The sequence below is a fragment of the Pogona vitticeps genome, chromosome 3 (genome assembly GCF_051106095.1).
Source record: "Pogona vitticeps strain Pit_001003342236 chromosome 3, PviZW2.1, whole genome shotgun sequence".
Classification (NCBI taxonomy): domain Eukaryota; kingdom Metazoa; phylum Chordata; class Lepidosauria; order Squamata; family Agamidae; genus Pogona; species Pogona vitticeps.
The window spans coordinates 26,623,338-26,640,674 of record NC_135785.1 but is presented as its reverse complement, the minus strand read 5'-3'; the positions used below and the strand labels follow the sequence as shown (position 1 = coordinate 26,640,674).

Genomic DNA, 17,337 nt, shown 5'->3' with positions numbered 1-17,337 from the left:
TGCAATTCCAAAAAACACGACCAAAAAGTGAGATCTTTCATGTCTTTTAACTCTGGAGCAAAGTGGATAGTTCCACTCGGACTTCATTTCTTTTGTCTCTTGACATTCCTCTGGATATATCAACTGTGCACACACGTCCCACTCTATGCCCTGCTGTACCATTTTCCACAGCATAGTCTTCACTTTTTACTTCATAAGATTAAATACTTATCTCCTTTCCTCTCCTGTTTTCTTACCAAGTCCAGTACTAAGAAGCTGGAACACTAACCAAACTACTTCCTTTTGGCATACATTAAATGAGACAATAGCGTTCTTTGCAACTCATCAGAATTGTTTTCTTGAATGAAAAAAGCTATTTCCCCTACACAATCCAGTGTGTCCATATCACACCAATATGAGCTATTCTGATATTTCCAGGTTCAACTGACATGTTTCCACACACATGAACAAGAACAAACAGGAACAATTAGCAGTTGTAATGATACAATTGCAAAGGATAATTAACTCCTTCATCCCCAATGCCATATGACCAAAAGTTGCTACTGCAGTTAAGCAAGGTAGCAGGACCTTGTGCAAAACACAAGCACAAAACTGAATGACCTAGCCACATCACTGAGTTTCATGTACAAAAATCAACACCTGTAGCAGGTCTTGGAAATTATGTCCCTGCAAGTTATAATGGAGTCAATTAACACTGTAAAACAATTACGCCTTATTTAAAAGGTCTGAGGAGATTCTGTTAAGCAACTTTGTCTACTCCCCCCCCCCAACAAATTAAAACCAGCAGTGGCATACAAAGGATATCAGACCAAACAATATTCAATCGAAAGATCGCTATTCTAATTAAAAACTGTACCCAAAGTTCTACATAATCTGACATTTCTCTACAGCATTGCTTAAGATGCACAAAAATTACCCCACATCATGTACCTTTCAAGACGAATTTGATATCCTGTGCTCTTTCCATTACCACATGCTTCAGCTCTTTCTGCTGCAACTCTCTCCGCTACCTTAACATTAAAGAAATTATATCTCATGAAAACCAACATATTTGCAAATCTGGTTATTACTTGAATGCAATTGGATTCTAATTATACTTACTGAAATAGCACTGATTCTTCTAGGCTGAGTACATATAATTCTGCAAGAAGATCCTTTCCCTCTCTCAATATAGTCATCCAATATGAACTGGGTAACTTGAGTAGTCTTTCCACAACCAGTCTCGCCACTTATAACAGTTACTTGACTACTGTTTATGAGGTTAACGAGCTCCTGGTTTGAAAAAAAAAAGTAATGTGCCCAATGAGTACTGTAGTTTGATGTGCACAGATATGCTTCTACATGCCTGTTCTTCTCTAAAATGAACATCTGAACTACAGTCAAAAACTAATCGAAATAAACTCCAGAGTGTTGTTATATTCTACTACTTTGCCCAAACTGTTCAGCAATGAAAACGAACCGACTCACATTCTGCCTCTGCTCACCAGCTAGTCAGGACTTAATATTGATGGAAGAAAGGACAGAAAATGTAGCACTATTTAAAGGACAACTGGATAGCTATCCAGGTTCAAGGACCATTGTGAGATGGAGAGAAGTCTGCAAGCACAAGAGGCGGTACACCACCAGAGCTGGTGGAAACCTCTTCTGTCAGCAATGCAGTGCTCCAACAGCATGGGAAGGATGGAACATTTCAGTATTGCATCCAACAGAAACAAGATCCAGAGCCTTCCTATTCTGCAAACACACCCTGGACAAAAGAAGACAATCATTCCACATTGTGGGTATTTTCCCTCTCAATGGAAGCAAATGATGGGAATATTTTTATAAGAGACAAAAAGGAAAGGGGGAGCTGAACTAGCTATAGTCTCATTGGCACAACTTTAGCTGGACACAAAAGTGGCAGTAACACTACCAAAGACTCTCTCCAACCATGCAACCCCACAGGTCAAGGTCAAGACAACAATGACCATGCTCATGAGCATTAAAACAGCCACCTAATTTGTTTCTGAGTTTTTATTTATTAACATAAATTTACCAGACTGCAGCTAGCTGTGCAGAATGGCTTTGCTAATGGTTCTTCTTTGAACACTCAATCCTACATTATATAATTTCAAAACAGCTTTTTACCTTTCTCATTCCATAAGAAGGCAGTTTTTCACGAAATCTCTATAAAACAAAAAACAAAAATCAGATTAGGTGAAATAAGAATAATTTATGCTAATTTTGTTCAAGAGTACAACATTATAATGTACAGTTTACTGGAAGGGCTAGCTTTTAGCAACATATTTTACTAAGTCTGTAAAAAGGACTCTTTCACTGCACATATGTCACTACTATAAAAGTAGTGATACATTCTGATAAGTAACATGATCAGGACACCACATCGTTGTTATTATTATTATTCTATCAAAATAAAAGGGACACAGGAGAATCTAGTATAGCACCAGGCAATTCCAGCCTCATAGATAGCTGATACCCTGTTTCCCTGAAAATAAGACCTAACCAAAAATAAGCCCTAGTATGATTTTTCAGGATGCTCGTAATAAAAGCCCTAACCCAAAAATAAGCCCCAGTTAAGCGAAACCTCACCCTCCACCATTGTGCAGCAACCAGAAGATGACATGACTGTATTTGAATAAATGTAGAGTGTTGTACATGAAAAAATAGAACATCCCCTGAAAATAAGCCCTAATGCATATTTTGGAGCAAAAATTAATACAAGACCCTGTCATATTTTCAGGGAACACGGTGTATGAAGCAATTCTTTATTAAAACATCAGAATAATTTGAAAAAATGTAATACAAATAAATTTGCTTATTAAAATGTTTTGAAAAAACTGTGTCCTCCACCTCAGAAGCTCTCAGTACCTGCATCTCAATATATCTGGAATTATTCCTCTTCTTTTTCAATTCTTCTTTTAGTTGCTGATCTAAATCTACATCTGGATTATTCTCTTGTAAAAGATATTCTGTATCTTGGTTTAGAAATGTTTTTTCCAAGGTTGTTCTAGTTCTTTCAGGAGCCTTTTCCACAACTTGTTTCTCTATAACAGGCTTTGGTTTGGCGGAAACCTCCTTTGTGTACCTAAAGAAAGATGTGATGATTCATACACCTTCCAATTGGGAAAAGAGCAAATTAACTGAAATTCTATTTGTCTACTCTAAGACTCACTGAATCTTTTCCCCGCATAATATGGTATACAACTCCTCCCCAGATTCAGTATTTTTATTATTTACAGTTTAGATCTATAATCTGGCACAGATGTATAACTAACTGAATAAGGTCAGTGAATCCTAAATAATCAAAGAGAAAACAACAATTGACTATTTTGTTTGGCTCAACGTTCCTTTCTCCTAATCACATCAGTAATATTACTGATGTTTGCATAAGGTTTGTGTAACTTGTCACAGTAACTGATGAGGTGCTGAGACATGTCTCTGTTGTGCACCTGAGCATGCATGGAACTGCGCAACTGGGATGCATCTTGATACCTCCTCAATTAGTGACAGCAAGTTCTGTAAACCTTATGTGAGTACCAATACAGTTCCAGCATTTACTGTTTTCCTTTTGCCCATGTCCCGAATAAGTCTCATTCTGTTAATTCTCACACTGGTAATGGGCATAGCACTATGACTCCTGAACACTCAGGTCTTCAATCTCAATAGACTGCTGACCTAGTAATCCCAAATGTTTAAAGACAATGCAACCGATATAGCATGGATGATGATCCAGTGGCCTTCCAGTTCTCCTGGACTTCAATATTCAGAAGATCAAGCCAGAATGGCAATAACAAGGAACTACCTAAAACATCTGAAGGTCCAAAAGCTCCATACTCATTCATTACTGTATGAATGCTGGAAAAGATATTTGAATTTGTACTGTAACAGTACTACAGAAACACAAGACTAATGCAATTCAGCAAGTAGCTCTTCACTTAGAAATAGACGCCGAAATTCAGCTGTGCAGCTGGCTAACTGCACACAGCACTACAGTAATTAGTTCAATTACAGTTTCAATTAGCTTTATGATACAATTTTGTAAGAGTATATCTTAATTGTCCCAAACTGAATTAACTGTTGTTCCAAGTTCCAAATATCAAAATAATAAAAATGTTGTCACAATAGATTTCACTAACCATTTCAGTTAAATATTTACATTTCCAACAACAGCTCTGTGATACACTGCTCTATTACAATACCAAGCAGATAAGAAAATTGTACTGCATGCACAGTTTTTTAGAGCATGAAAACAAAAACAAAACTGCACAGAATACACACCCACATCAGAATGATAGCTTTAAAAGCAAACCTGCATAAAATTACCAAAGATGAAAAGGACATAACAGTCATCTTACCCTTCTTCATCAGACCACCAAGACGTGGCATCTTGTTCTTTTTCATTTTTATTCTGGACAGTGTTCAGCAACTGTACAATTTGTTCTTCTCTGCGCTCATCCATTTGCACCACAGCTCTCTATGAGGGAAAAGAAACTATTTACATATGAATCACTGCACACTGCATATACAACACCTAACTATATTTTTGTGTTAACTGCTTCAGCAATGGCAGCACAAGGATTAAAATACTCTCCTGAATACACAGAGATCAAAAAGGAGCCCAGAAAACACAATTTCCCTCCACATGCTCAGTAAAATTACTGATGGAATGTGGACAGCGCTGCAGCAGTGTCTTGAGGCACAGAATATGACTCAAATCTCTGCACAGCAATTAAGCTCACTTAAGTCATCTTGTCCCTGTCATTACCATTCAGCTTCACCACCTACACCAGTTATTTTGGTAATATGACTGAGAAACGAAGCACTTTTACTTTTCCCACCCACCCAGAGAGGGCGGAGATGAAAATGTATCCCTGTACCCTGTCTCTTCTCTTTCACACACAATACAGTACTGTTGTTTATGAGTTTCAGAGAAAATAACTGAAATCCTATTGCTTTAACATAGTAACTTGTAGAGGATAAGGCCCACTAAACCAGTAGGGGTCTGCTACAGCAACTGTTCCGTAGATCCCATCAATTCATTTGAGCCTACTCAAGGGCAACTTGTTACACTAAACAACAGGGCTTGAGCCCTTGATATTTAGTCCAGTCTTGTCCAACACTAGGGCGTGGCACTCATCCCCGTTTCCAAGACGTAGAGCCAGCGTTTGTCCATAGAGTTTCTGTGGTCATGTGGCCAGCACAACTAAACATGGAATGCCATTACCTTCCCACCGTGGTGGTACCTATTTATCTGTTTGCATTTGCATGCTTTCAAACTGCTAGACTGGCAGGAGCTTGGACAAGCGACGGGAGTGATACCGGAGCAGAATCAAACTAGATTTTAGTATATCCCTTAACAGACAAAACACAGGCCTCAGAGAAGCTTAGAATCCGGGTGTGGCCGGTAACATCTAGTGCACTGGCCGACTTGTCTCTGGTGACTATTGAAATCCTCAATGGAGGGATCAGGCCGCCCCAGTCATCCTGGTCTCCTAGGTCAGTGACCTGAAAGACAGTGATCATAGAAAGGGGGTGACCTGAAAGACAGTGCCCCTGGTGGGCTCCAGGGGTCTGGTTGGTGACCTCTCCTTTGCTGTGAAGATGTCCCATCCCTTGTGCTGAGGCTGTGGCCTATGACGCCAAGGGATGAAAACCAGTGCGTAGCGAACTGGGGTCTGATTTTGATACATGCGTGGGTTGCATGTGACCCCAGGCGCCCTTGGAGGAAGACCTGGCCAGGCAGTAGACTTGTGAGGCATAGGAACATGCACGAGCAAGGCACATCCGGTAAGGGTGATGCCCCTCAGCTGTATTCTGGAAAACTGGATAGAGCTTGTGGACAGGCAATCAGGGCTGATGAAGACACACATAAATTAAATTATGTACAGAAATTTGGCCAGTGGTTCTTTCTTTGTCACCTCCGTGGCCCTCTGAAGGAAGCTTTGCTTTGGAGTGTTTGGTTTACCTGGCTGATTGGGCAGAGGAGGCAACAAAGAGGGGGGAGGAAGTTCATCTGAGATACATCGGCTGTTTTGCTTCAGTCAGGAACAGCCCAGCCAGAAAGGTACAAGGGAGATTTAAAGTTCGTCCCTCTGAAGAAAACCAAGAACCCATATGGTTCTATGGATTATGTAGAACCCCCCCACTGACACCGAACCTGCAAAAATATTACAAAGTTTTAGAGGCAGCTCTTAACGAATATAAGGAAACAGAAAAAGACAAGGCAGGTGAGAAAGAAAGATGGAGGCACAATATGCATATTCAAAAATTACCAATAGATTAGCGTAGTTGGCATCATTTGCCCAATGAGGGACTGGATCCAAAGTTGGGGTTCCAGTGCCCAATAGAACTGTAGTGCAGCAGTTTTATTGCTCTTTGTTTGTATCATTATAAAACATATGTACTCAGTATTTTCGGGGTCTTCTCTGCTTTTAAGAGAAGCCCAACTGACCTTGTGTTTGCTGCTATTCAAATAAAATTGGGCCTTTGGTTCAGCTGTTGTGTCTGCCTAATTCCTTGCCAGAAAAACAAGACCCGAAATTGACCAGTAACAGGAACTCAATGAGGGTGAAAAGGAGAGTGCAAAAAATGGTCTGAAGCTCAACATAAAAAAACTAAGATCGTGGTCACTGGTCCCATCACCTCCTGGCAAATAGAAGGGGAAGATATGGAGGCAGTGACAGAAGCCACAAAATTTTAAACACCTGCTTCTTGGGAAGAAAGTGATGACAAACCTAGATAGCATCTTAAAAACCAGAGACATCACCTTGCCGTCAAAGGTTCGCATGTCAAAGCTATGTTTTCTCCTGCAGTGATGTATGGAAGTGAGAGCTGGACCCTAAAGAAGGCTGGCCGCTGAAGAATTGATGCTTTTGAATTGTGGTGCTGGACGAGACTCTTGAGAGTCCCCTGGACTGCAAGGAGATCAAATGTATCGATTCTAAAGAAAAATAAAGTGCTCATTGGAAGGACAGATCCTGAAGCTGAGGCTCCAATACTTTGGCCATCTGATGAGAAAAGAAGACTCCCTGGAAAAGCCCCTGATGCTGGGAAAGTGTGAAGGCAAGAAGCAAAGGGAACAACAGAGGACGAGATGGCTGGACAGTGAAGCTACCAACATGACTTTGACCCAACTCTGGGAGGCAGTGGAAGACAGGAGGGCCTGGCATGCTCTGCTCCATGGGGTCACGAAGAGCTGGACACGACTTAACAACAACAAAAAGGAGCTCACTCGTCGCGTGGATTGGATCCTACAACTGCTGGTCTTCTGACCTCGTAGCACAGAGGTTTCTGTGGTTTAACCCTCAACGCTACCCCGTCAGCCAATGTACCTACGCTAAAAGATAACAGGTAAAGAAGCTAGACATGAATTATCCTAAAGATACCGTCAGCAAAGAACCAGGATTGGTTGAAGGCTGTGCTTGGCAGCCCTCCCTCCTTCGCTCGCCTTTCTCCCATTCTCACCTGCTGCCTCTCGGCCTCTTTGCTCTTTTCCCCTTGTCTCCGCGCGTACCACAGGCCAATCTCGCGGCCCTTCAGGTGAGGCGGCGGCCGGTCCCGACCTCCGCCTCCGCCTCTCCCGCCGCCCCCACGGCCAGAAGAAGACGACGAGGACGCCTGAGAGGCCCGGGGTCCTCCGCCGCGGTTCCGGTCCCGACGGTGCTCGTAACTCATCCTGCTACCGGCACCAAAAGCTCCTGGTTCCTGAGACCTCCTAAGCCGCCGGACGGGGGAAAGCACCGGAAGCGGAACTAGCCCCGGCTTCCAGCCGGTCCGAACAAAAAATGGTCACTTCCGCTCTGAGGCACGGGGGGCGGAGTCATGAGATGGAGGGTTCCCTGTTGCCTTCCATGGTGGTCGTGGGAGGAAGGCGATCACGTCCGCCTTGCTTTTATGTACGAGCAGGGCGGGTGGGCAGGCAGTGCAGCTGGGACTGGGAGGCGTGGTAACTCGATGGGGTTCTAGAACAGTGGTTCTTAACCTTTGTTACTTAGGTGTTTTTGAACTGCAACTCCCAGAAACCACAGCCAGCACAGCTGATGGTGAAGGCTTCTGGGAGTTGCAGTCCAAAACTCCTGAGTAACACAAGGTTAAGAACCAGTGTTCTAGAAGCTCCTGTGATTCCCTTCGGGTTGCTGGTTAGAACGTTCTTGGTTTGTCCAAGGTTCTAGTCCCTGTTGTGGGAGATGAGAGGCGTTTAATCCACAGATGCAGGGGTGAGGCCAGTGGGCGAGTCAGTAGTCTGTCACAATCATCACGTTGCTTCCAGGAGGAGACTTTTGATACTTTCTGTGGGATAAGTGTTCGTAGAGGTGACCATAATACTTGAGATGCAATTTAAAGCTTTGTTGCCGAGCGAGTTTTCGTCCAGCAGAGTTTAAGCGGTATTCCAGGAACTGTGGTACAGTACTCCATTTTTTACTACAACTCCCAGAATCCTGTGTCTATGTCTCCAGCAATAACGGATTTGTGGGAGTTGTGGTCTGGGGAAAAAACCCACTGGAGTGCTTTGCGCTCATCAGGAGAGCAGATGAAAACAGCGGATCATCTGTAAAGCCAAATTTTGGACTTTGATCTGCGGAAGGGGACAATGAAATAAAATCGATAGTCTTTGAAGTGCTGCAACATTCTGCCTCCCCTCCCCCCTTTTTTGTCAACATGAAACACATATGTCTCAAGAAGTGAACTAAGAAGGTCCAGGAAAGTTGACATTAATATATAAAAATATTTAAGGTAGCACAACACGTTTGTGTTTTTTTTCTTTTGTTTTTGCCAGACGTTGTAGAAGTAACTATGTTGCTAGACGCTATATAGAAATAATTGGTGGCGTTTATCGCGGTGTCCCGAACCTGGAATTTTGTAGATGCCTTTTAGACTGCAAACTTCCATTTGGTGAGTCATTAGGGAAGGCTGTAAGTGCAAATAGATTGATTGATTGATTGATTTGATTTGATTTGTATCCTGCCCATCTGGTCTATACGACCACTCTAGGCAGCTTCCAGTATAACATAGACAACTAATAAAATAAGACAAAGTATTACATAGATCTTTGAATAACAATTTTATAACAGAGAAACACCCAAGACTGCTTTTATAACAGAAACACCCAAGGTCTCTTGAAGACGCCTAACGGTCATGGAGTAAGAAAAGTAAATGAGATGCTTGCAATAGAGAAAAGTAACACGGGAGATCAGGGATGCATTTATAAAGGCAGGTTTCACTTACCTGGTGCCCAGACAGCTATTCTGTGAAATCAGGGGTGCAGAGGAAGTGAAACACAAATACTGTATACTGTAATTTCTAGAGGATGGTGGAGACCGATTCAAAAAGAACTTTTAGGATCTTACAGAATAGGGTGAACAGACAGCAAAACAGTAAATGAGGTTCAATGTAACTTACTGATGCACACTGAGTTAAAATTAACCAGCTGGCCAGTAGTTCATAAGAGTTGGGGTGGTATATAAGCAGCACGCTTTGCTTAAATAGCAAGACGCTACTATAGTGTTTTGCAAATAATAACTGGAGCCTAAATCCAGTGTGGCCCTTGTCAGAATTTGCAGTTTCTTCTCTTCCTCTTCCCGGTACTTCTCTGCTGGGAAAAGCATGCTGTCCTAGTCCTTTGGAGCAAATTAGTGGATGAGAGATTTTAGTGGAGAAAAGTATTACAGTATAGACAGACAGAGAGAGATGCTGGGTTCTATTCTTGTACTCATAAAAATCCAATATTGGACATCGTCTGAGAGGAATGAATAGTCCATTTATTTATCCTGCAGAAGCAGACTATTTTTCATAAATATTCTGACCAGCCCTACCCAGGCTTGCCACTTTAAAATACCCTTCCTTTAAAAAGCCATGTCTTCAGCCATAAACATACGCGCCTAAGCAGTTTTAGAATGAAAAATATGAAATGTTATTTATTACAACATTTAGGTTAGACATCCTTCAGTCTCGAAAGAGTATGGTAACGTGCTCTGTATGGAGGACTTGGAACAGCATCTACAGTGGTGCCTTGCTTAATGACGTTAATTCGTTCCATCGAAATCGCTGTAGAGCGAAAACGTCATAAAGCGAAATTAAAAAGCCCATTGAAATGCATTGAAGACCGTTCAATGTGTTCCAATGGACTGAAAACTCACCGTCCAGTGAAGATCCTCCATAGGGGCAGCCATTTTTGGGTGCCATTTTGAAACCCGACAATCAGCTGCTTTTGATCGTTGTAAAGCGAAAATCGGTTCCCGAAGCAGGGAACCGATCATCACAAAGTGGATTTGCCCCGTTCAAACCATTGTTTCACGATAAAAAAACATTGTCATCAAGCGGATTTGTTGTTAAATGCGGTAATCGTAAAGCGGGGCAAGACTGTAGTGTGGCTGAGGAGGCCAATTCTAGACAATCCCTTCCACACTGAAGACAAATCCAATCTGTCCCCTGTCCAGCTCCCTGATTTTGCTGCTTTTGTGACTTCCTCTTTGCCTCGGCCTGTTGGACAAGGGTCTCTTCAAAATGGGAGAGGCCGTGATGCAACGCCTGCCTACAACATATCAACCGGTAAAATATGTAAGCAGAGTTCTGTTTAAGTGTGCATTGAGTTACAGCCCACTGCTAAAATCCAACCTCCCTTTCCCAGATAGAGATTAATTTCTCCAGCTTTTCTTTTTGGCTCAACCTCCAGCAGGCTCTTCTGGTTCCATCACAAATACACTGAAATTTGTGAGATTAATTGTCCAGTCCCATTAAAAAAAATCTTGAAACAACAGACACAATGAAATGCTATGGCTTTTTATTGCTCTCCCTGTTGCCAGAACTCACTAATCCCCAAAACAATGTAGAATGTCTTAGCAGACATGCAAAGAAAGAGAAAAAGACAAGACACATCACACAGCACAATCTGCTATTTAAACTGAAAGATAACACTGGCTATTATGTTCTGTGGACATCGACAGTGGCTGTGCAGAGAGTTTCATTATACCATTTAATCATTAAATGATACTAGATGTACTTGGATCTGTGTGTAATCAGATAGTTCCTATTATTCTGGGTGGGCAAAGGTTGACTTGCGGGCTAAGTATGGCTCTGCCCTACTGGTGGAGTGGTGGAACTGGCCCTTCTGAAACTGCCCACCCCTCTCTTGCTGTGCCAATGATGGTGGCAACCAAATATTAGTAATATTAATAAGGACTGTGCTAGAGTATCACATTTTGATGGTGATCAAGATCTTGAGAAAGGACCATCACTCAATGGTAGAGCCCATTCTTTGGCTGCAAAAGGCCGCAGGTCTAATCCCCAATATCTCCGGGTATGTCTAGGAAATTATCATGTTTGAAATTCTGGACAGTGATTTTCAATCTCCTATTTAATGCAAAATCATAACAATTTTAACATAATGTTAAATTAATGCATTATTTCTGAGCTCTGGGGCTGACATTGTAGAAAACAGCTCCCCATGTTTTTGATAGGAAATATATAGTATTGTTACCAGAATATGATGGTGTGTGATGCTGCTGTGATTTTCAGAACAGAGGCTCATGACTGTCTTGAAGTGCAGAGCTCATAATCTGTCTTGCCAGAGTAGTTCACCTTAATTAACCTTCCCTGAACAGTTTGCTCCAAGTTTATTCTCCATGTTCATGAAGTTGAAGAAGAGTACAACGTTGTTCGTTTGCTGTGCAGATAACTGAAGTGTTTTATCTCTCTGGCTTTAAATTTGTGCCATTACTTTTGCTGATGTAAATTAAAAATAGCATCTGCAAAGATTCATAAATAGCTACTGAAATTGCAGTGTCCTTTTGTCAAGAGAATGTCTATAAAACCAAATATTTCCTATTGCATCCATTTCCTAAGATCAGTCATCAAAAGTTGTATTAGTTTCAAATTAGATGAATTCGGTGAGCGATAGCACAATGGTTATGGGAACATTTTCGTGGCAATATTGCTGTTTCTTAGTCTCTTAAAATGATTGAGGACAATGTTTAATGATTATTCAGGACAGTCAGTGAAAGTATAATTCTTAACAAATCTTTTGAAGTGCAAGGACGCATTGATGTAATTAAACATCTGTTGGGTTGGCTCTTGAGTACTAAATGCAGGAAGGCATGAAATGTATTACTTATGAAAGGTAATAGACTTTATGCATTTTGTGATTAGTGTATGTGTATTTTCATTCAGATATAAAAAGCATATATTTGTAGAAAGGAGATGATGACAATGATTGTGTTGTTGCATTGTTATTGTTTCATCTTACATACTTACATACTGCTCTTTCTGGGCAGTTTGGAATATAATTACGCAAACAACATTCCCCCCCAGAGCTGAGTGATCATTTTACCAACCTTGGAAGGATGGAAGACTGAGTCAACCTTGAGCTAGCTACCTGAATTCAACGGAATCAAACTCAGATCATGAACACCTTCACTGCAGTTTAACCACTGTGCCACAATGCTATTGCATTGGGGAAGATCAACCCTAATACTCAGGGCTGGTTGACCTGATGTTCCTATGGGAAACATTCATGCAGGCTTCGGATCTCCATGTCATGAGTCCTTGCCGAAGCTTGTCCCTTACTCTGGCTACTGGGGGAGGAGAATCTGGTGGTGATTCAGCTGCCTGTGATTCTGATTGCCCAGGATTCTCCTCAGCTGTAATTAACCCCTCAGATTCCAGATCTTCTTCGGCAGAACTCATGACATCCAAGTTAAATTATTGTGGTTCGTGTTGTGGGTAGTAGTAGTAGTTGTTATATATTTGCACCCCACCATTCAACCAGGTTCAGATCCAGGGTTTTGGAGGTCAGTAAGCTAGCCTGAAAAAATATGACTTTTATCCAGCTTCAGTTCCACCTGCACTTTTTAATTTGTTGAATTCAAATGGGCATAAGATTATTTACATATCTATAAGAAGTTTTCTCTTTTTCCATGACTTTTAAGTAGGATGTGGGTGGTCTACTGACAAATATGCAAATATTAACTGAATGAGGGTTGTTTTGTGATTCCAGGGTGAATATGGCATAAAGTAAAAAGCTGTCTTTTTCTACCCTACAGAGAAAGAGTCTTCCTTCCTTCCTTCCTTCCTTCCTTCCTTCCTTCCTTCCTTCCTTCCTTCCTTCCTTCCTTCCTTCTGATGGATATTTAGAAAAGCAGAATTGACACCATGACTCGTTTTTAAATTTGCTCAGCAGACTTCTGTAAGGGACTAATCCAGAGGATTTTGAATGTATTAACAGTATCTACTACACTAACCACTGACCCCATGCTAATTAAGTCTTTTAGAGAGCTCTTCAGTGATAAGGCAGTATTTTACCTCTGTAGAAACCATGTTGATTCTTTTTCTGCAAAAATTTGTTCTGTACCTGTGATAGATGATAATTTGATTTTAATAATGCCTCCCACTAGTTTTCCTAGAATAGATATTAAGCTAAGTGCCTTATAATTTCTTAGATTTCTCTCTCTTTCCTGGAGACTCCCTCCCCCTGTCCTGCTTCCCCTCCCTCTCCTCCCTCTCCTTCTACTGGTATAACATTCATTTTCCACTTCTCTGGTACAGAGGCCAATCTTAGGGACACGTTACATATCTGCGTTAGAAAAACAGCAATTTCACATACGACATTTTAAATAATTCTGAGATGAAAACAGCCAGACATGCTGGTTTATTTGTTTTCAGTCTGTCAGGTCTATAACCTCAGTATTTACTACCATTTGCCTCAGTTCCCTGAAAACATACGTAAGTTTAGGCACAGCTGTCTGTCCTACTGTTTCTTTATTGGAGATAGATATAAGTCAATAATTTAGTTTCTCTCCTATTTGTTTATCCTCCTTTTAACTCTTTTTAAACTCTGTTCGCATCCAATAGGCTAACTATTCCTGCAGTTAGTGGTCTATTTCAGATTTATTTAAAGAATACTGTTATTGTTGATTTTAATTCTGTTAATTACATATTCTCCTCAAAATCCTTTTGCATGTCCCTTATTCTTGGACTGCATTTCCTTTATTTGAGGTTCTGTTCCTTTTTGTCTTTCACATTTGGAAAAAAAAATCCATTCCTGAAGGAAGCCTCCTTAGCGCTAGCCTCCTTGGTTCAATAGGTAGTTTGACATGATCACTGCTCTCTTGCTGTGTTGTACGTGCCACTGCTGCTGGCCACTTGGGCTTCATAATTGCCTGAGTTTGGTGTATATTCTAGTTCAGCTTCTATTCTAGTTCATGTTCTAAGCAAGCCCAAAAACATTCTGAAGACATTCAACCTTTTGACTTTCACTTTAGACCTTTTTTTTTTCTTTTCTTTCTTACCAATCTGTTCTTTTCTTCCTTTGTAAAGCCTATTGTGACTCTGTTAGACTTCCTTGACTATTTTTTTTATTGGCACATAAACCCTCGCCTTTCTTTCTAGGTTCTGGATTCTATTTTGGATGAAGTCAATGGGCATCTCCCTTCATAGCTAACTGTTCTAGGGTATAATCACTTAGGGTAATGAGATGTTTTATCTTGTGTCTTGATTGGAATGTGCATTTATCTAGTCAATGTGAGAGCAATTGAAATTACCCATTACTTTTCATTTGATTTTCTTTCTCCATTTCAACATTGTGTTGAGCATTTGGGTCAGGGGAAAGTAGCTAATGTGGCTATTTTTCAGGCCACCACCATAAATCTCATGGAATTACCACGATCTTCTGATTCTTCAAGTGGAGAGAAAAGTCTCAGAGTAAGCAGTACCCAAGGAAAGGAAAGATTTTTTTCTCTCTGCAGTAATTTTAACACCCTGTCATTGTTCTCTCCTATTCCCATCTGGCACCAGGATGCATTTACTCAGCTAATACTGTGCAACATCAGAAAACAGAGAGACCAGGAGCAAGGGAAGGGGACTGGGGAGACAGCTTGTGGATGTTTGGAGCCAACATGCATTGTAATGGAAGGCAGAAAGTGACCTATAGCCAGTTCCCATAATCAGCTGTTCCAGAAGCAATTTCACTTCCTCACCTGCCCACCAGTCTTTGCCTTTCCCACTCTTTTGACATCACAAGGATCAGTCACTGATTTTGAATTTCATAAGAAGTGGATGATGCTACTATGACAACCCTAACAAAAGCAAGTCCATAGGACTAAATTATTTTCAGCCCAGGTCAAGCAGAGCTGATGCTGTGTTGGAATCTTCTACCTTTTTCAGGTTCTTCCTTGTTTAACTCTAAACTTGTATTTGTTATTCTCACAAACTTGTATCCAGGAGGCACCCTATATGGTTCCATTATGGTAATCTCCCCCCCCCCCGACCACTATCTCTATGTTCTTTGCTGGAACCATGCACTCTAGTTATCTCATCTTCACTTGAACACTTCATATAAACACATACACATGGTGTTGCTCTCCACTGCCTTCCACATGTGTCTCTGATCCTTTGGTCACTTTGGCTGGCTGTCATGTTTTTGTATACTTTCATCCTATTTTCATTTTAGTTCAATTTGTACAATCCAAAACAATTTACCCCTTCCCCCAAGGATGATTTTACTCAATCCAGAAACTCACCAGATCTTTGTGGCTTTCCTCATGGTTACAAGATGGATGTTTATGTAACAGCTTGATTCCAAAGAAAGCATTAACGTGGTCCATTCAGTAGCTTAAAGCAGCAGTCTTAATTAAGTAAAGAACTAAACTCAATGAATACAGTCAAAATCATTTAGGCTATACAGTTCTTCAACTCCATGACTGTTAAAGTTCCAAAACAACTACTTGATTCCAATATACTGTAATCTCTATTAATAGTTTAATCCAATTTTCCCCATGATCATTTGATGTTGTCATTTTCCGAACTAGCGGAGGGGGGCAGTTTTGGCTAAGTATCTGTATTTAGCTGCCATAACCGTCATAATTATATCACACTTATTTATGGCTGGAGGCATTTCTGAATAATGATTAGCAGCACTTATGAGTGTGGTGGCAACAGACATATTCTTCTGTATAATTTTGTATTTATTATGAATACTTGTATCCAGCTCTGCCAACCCAGTTTCAAAATTGTACTTTAAAAATCCCTGTAAAACAACACAAACACAACACTGGTTGTGCAGTTTGGGAGTTGTTGGACAAAGCGTTGCTTCTGGGTCTAGAAATGAAAATTTTATTTATTTATTCTTTGGCCTTTGTCCATTCTAGAATGTTATTAGATGCAACATGGCAAGGAAACAAAAAGTTCACAGCCGCTTCACAGAAATCTTGGATTAATTATTCTGCTAAATGCTGCAGGCCTGCAAGGTCTTTATGGAAATCATTTACAAAACCTATTAGAGGCACTTGAGAGAATTTAAAGTTAGGAATTAATAACTGGTGCAGAAGACTGAATAAATGGTAGTTTCTTCAAAAGTTCTTCAAGATGAGAAACAAACAGGATATGATATTCCATGTTGCACAATATGGAGCCACAAGCCATTTTTCAACATCTATTTGCTGCACTTTTGGAGCATTTGTATGACATAAATAAGTCTCTGCTCAGCGTGTGACCAGAATACACAAAAAAAATGCAGAAAATGCTATGGGATTGGGACAGGCTGAGTCACGTTTTTTTTCCCTTTTACCAGACGACATAAACAAAAATCCAAATCAGCCTGAAACTTTTCCACCTCCATCTGTAGTTTTTTCCCCCTCCACCACTAGGGCTTCTGCTATTTTTGGCATTAGAGTCTCACCAGTTCAAGAAGTGCGACCATTTGAACCGATACAGAAAAATGTAATGCTGGTGATTGGTTCAATGGTGCAGGGGCTGGAGAGAGGCAAAGAAGGTGGAAGTGAATGGGAAATTGTTTCTTCTGACTGGTAGAGTTGTGGAGAGATGTTGATAGTGTGTTTTGAAAGTTCTTTTTTAAAAAGCCAGACAGAATTAGGGATCATGGAGAGAAGGGGCATAAAAATATTTGCTGATAATTTTTCTTTTTCTTTTAAACAGCTTGGTGCTGGCACTCATGTACTAGGGCTCCTAGACAGGAAAAAAAAGAAAGAGAGAACGAAAGAAGGAAATTGCTATTGTGTCTTGTTTACAGCTTATTCAGTAACTTTCCTATACCTTCTGCTCCTACAGGGCTACAGGAGATGTATGCTAGCAAGCTGAAAAGAAGGCTGTTTAGCCAATCTTTTCCTCATTCTGTTAACATGAACAGACTCAGAGAAACCCAAATTCCCTACAGCAATTTCACAGTGAATGAATTCACATTTTTCTTGCACCTGAAATTCTGTGAAACTGTCCACATCCATATTTTCTTGTTCTGGCTGATTTTGATTAATTGGGCTAAGAAAGTAAAGAATAATTTTGGTATAGTATTAATAGTATCTAAAGCATTATAGATTTTTGCCTGTGTTA

General features: G+C 40.7%; 1 protein-coding gene across 1 annotated transcript in view; it reads right to left on the bottom strand.

Moving 5' to 3' along the window:
* Positions 1-7,785, bottom strand: part of DHX36 (DEAH-box helicase 36) — a 43,538-nt gene extending 35,753 nt beyond the window's left edge. The window contains exons 1-6 of the mRNA XM_020781931.3: positions 7,465-7,785; positions 4,356-4,474; positions 2,869-3,085; positions 2,128-2,166; positions 1,102-1,272; positions 931-1,010 (exon numbers count right to left, since the gene is read on the bottom strand). Of these exons, the coding sequence (XP_020637590.3) occupies positions 931-1,010; positions 1,102-1,272; positions 2,128-2,166; positions 2,869-3,085; positions 4,356-4,474; positions 7,465-7,674 (836 nt within the window). The 5' untranslated portion in view covers positions 7,675-7,785. The remainder of the gene's footprint in view (positions 1-930; positions 1,011-1,101; positions 1,273-2,127; positions 2,167-2,868; positions 3,086-4,355; positions 4,475-7,464) is intronic.
* Between the last annotated feature and the right edge of the window lie 9,552 nt (positions 7,786-17,337).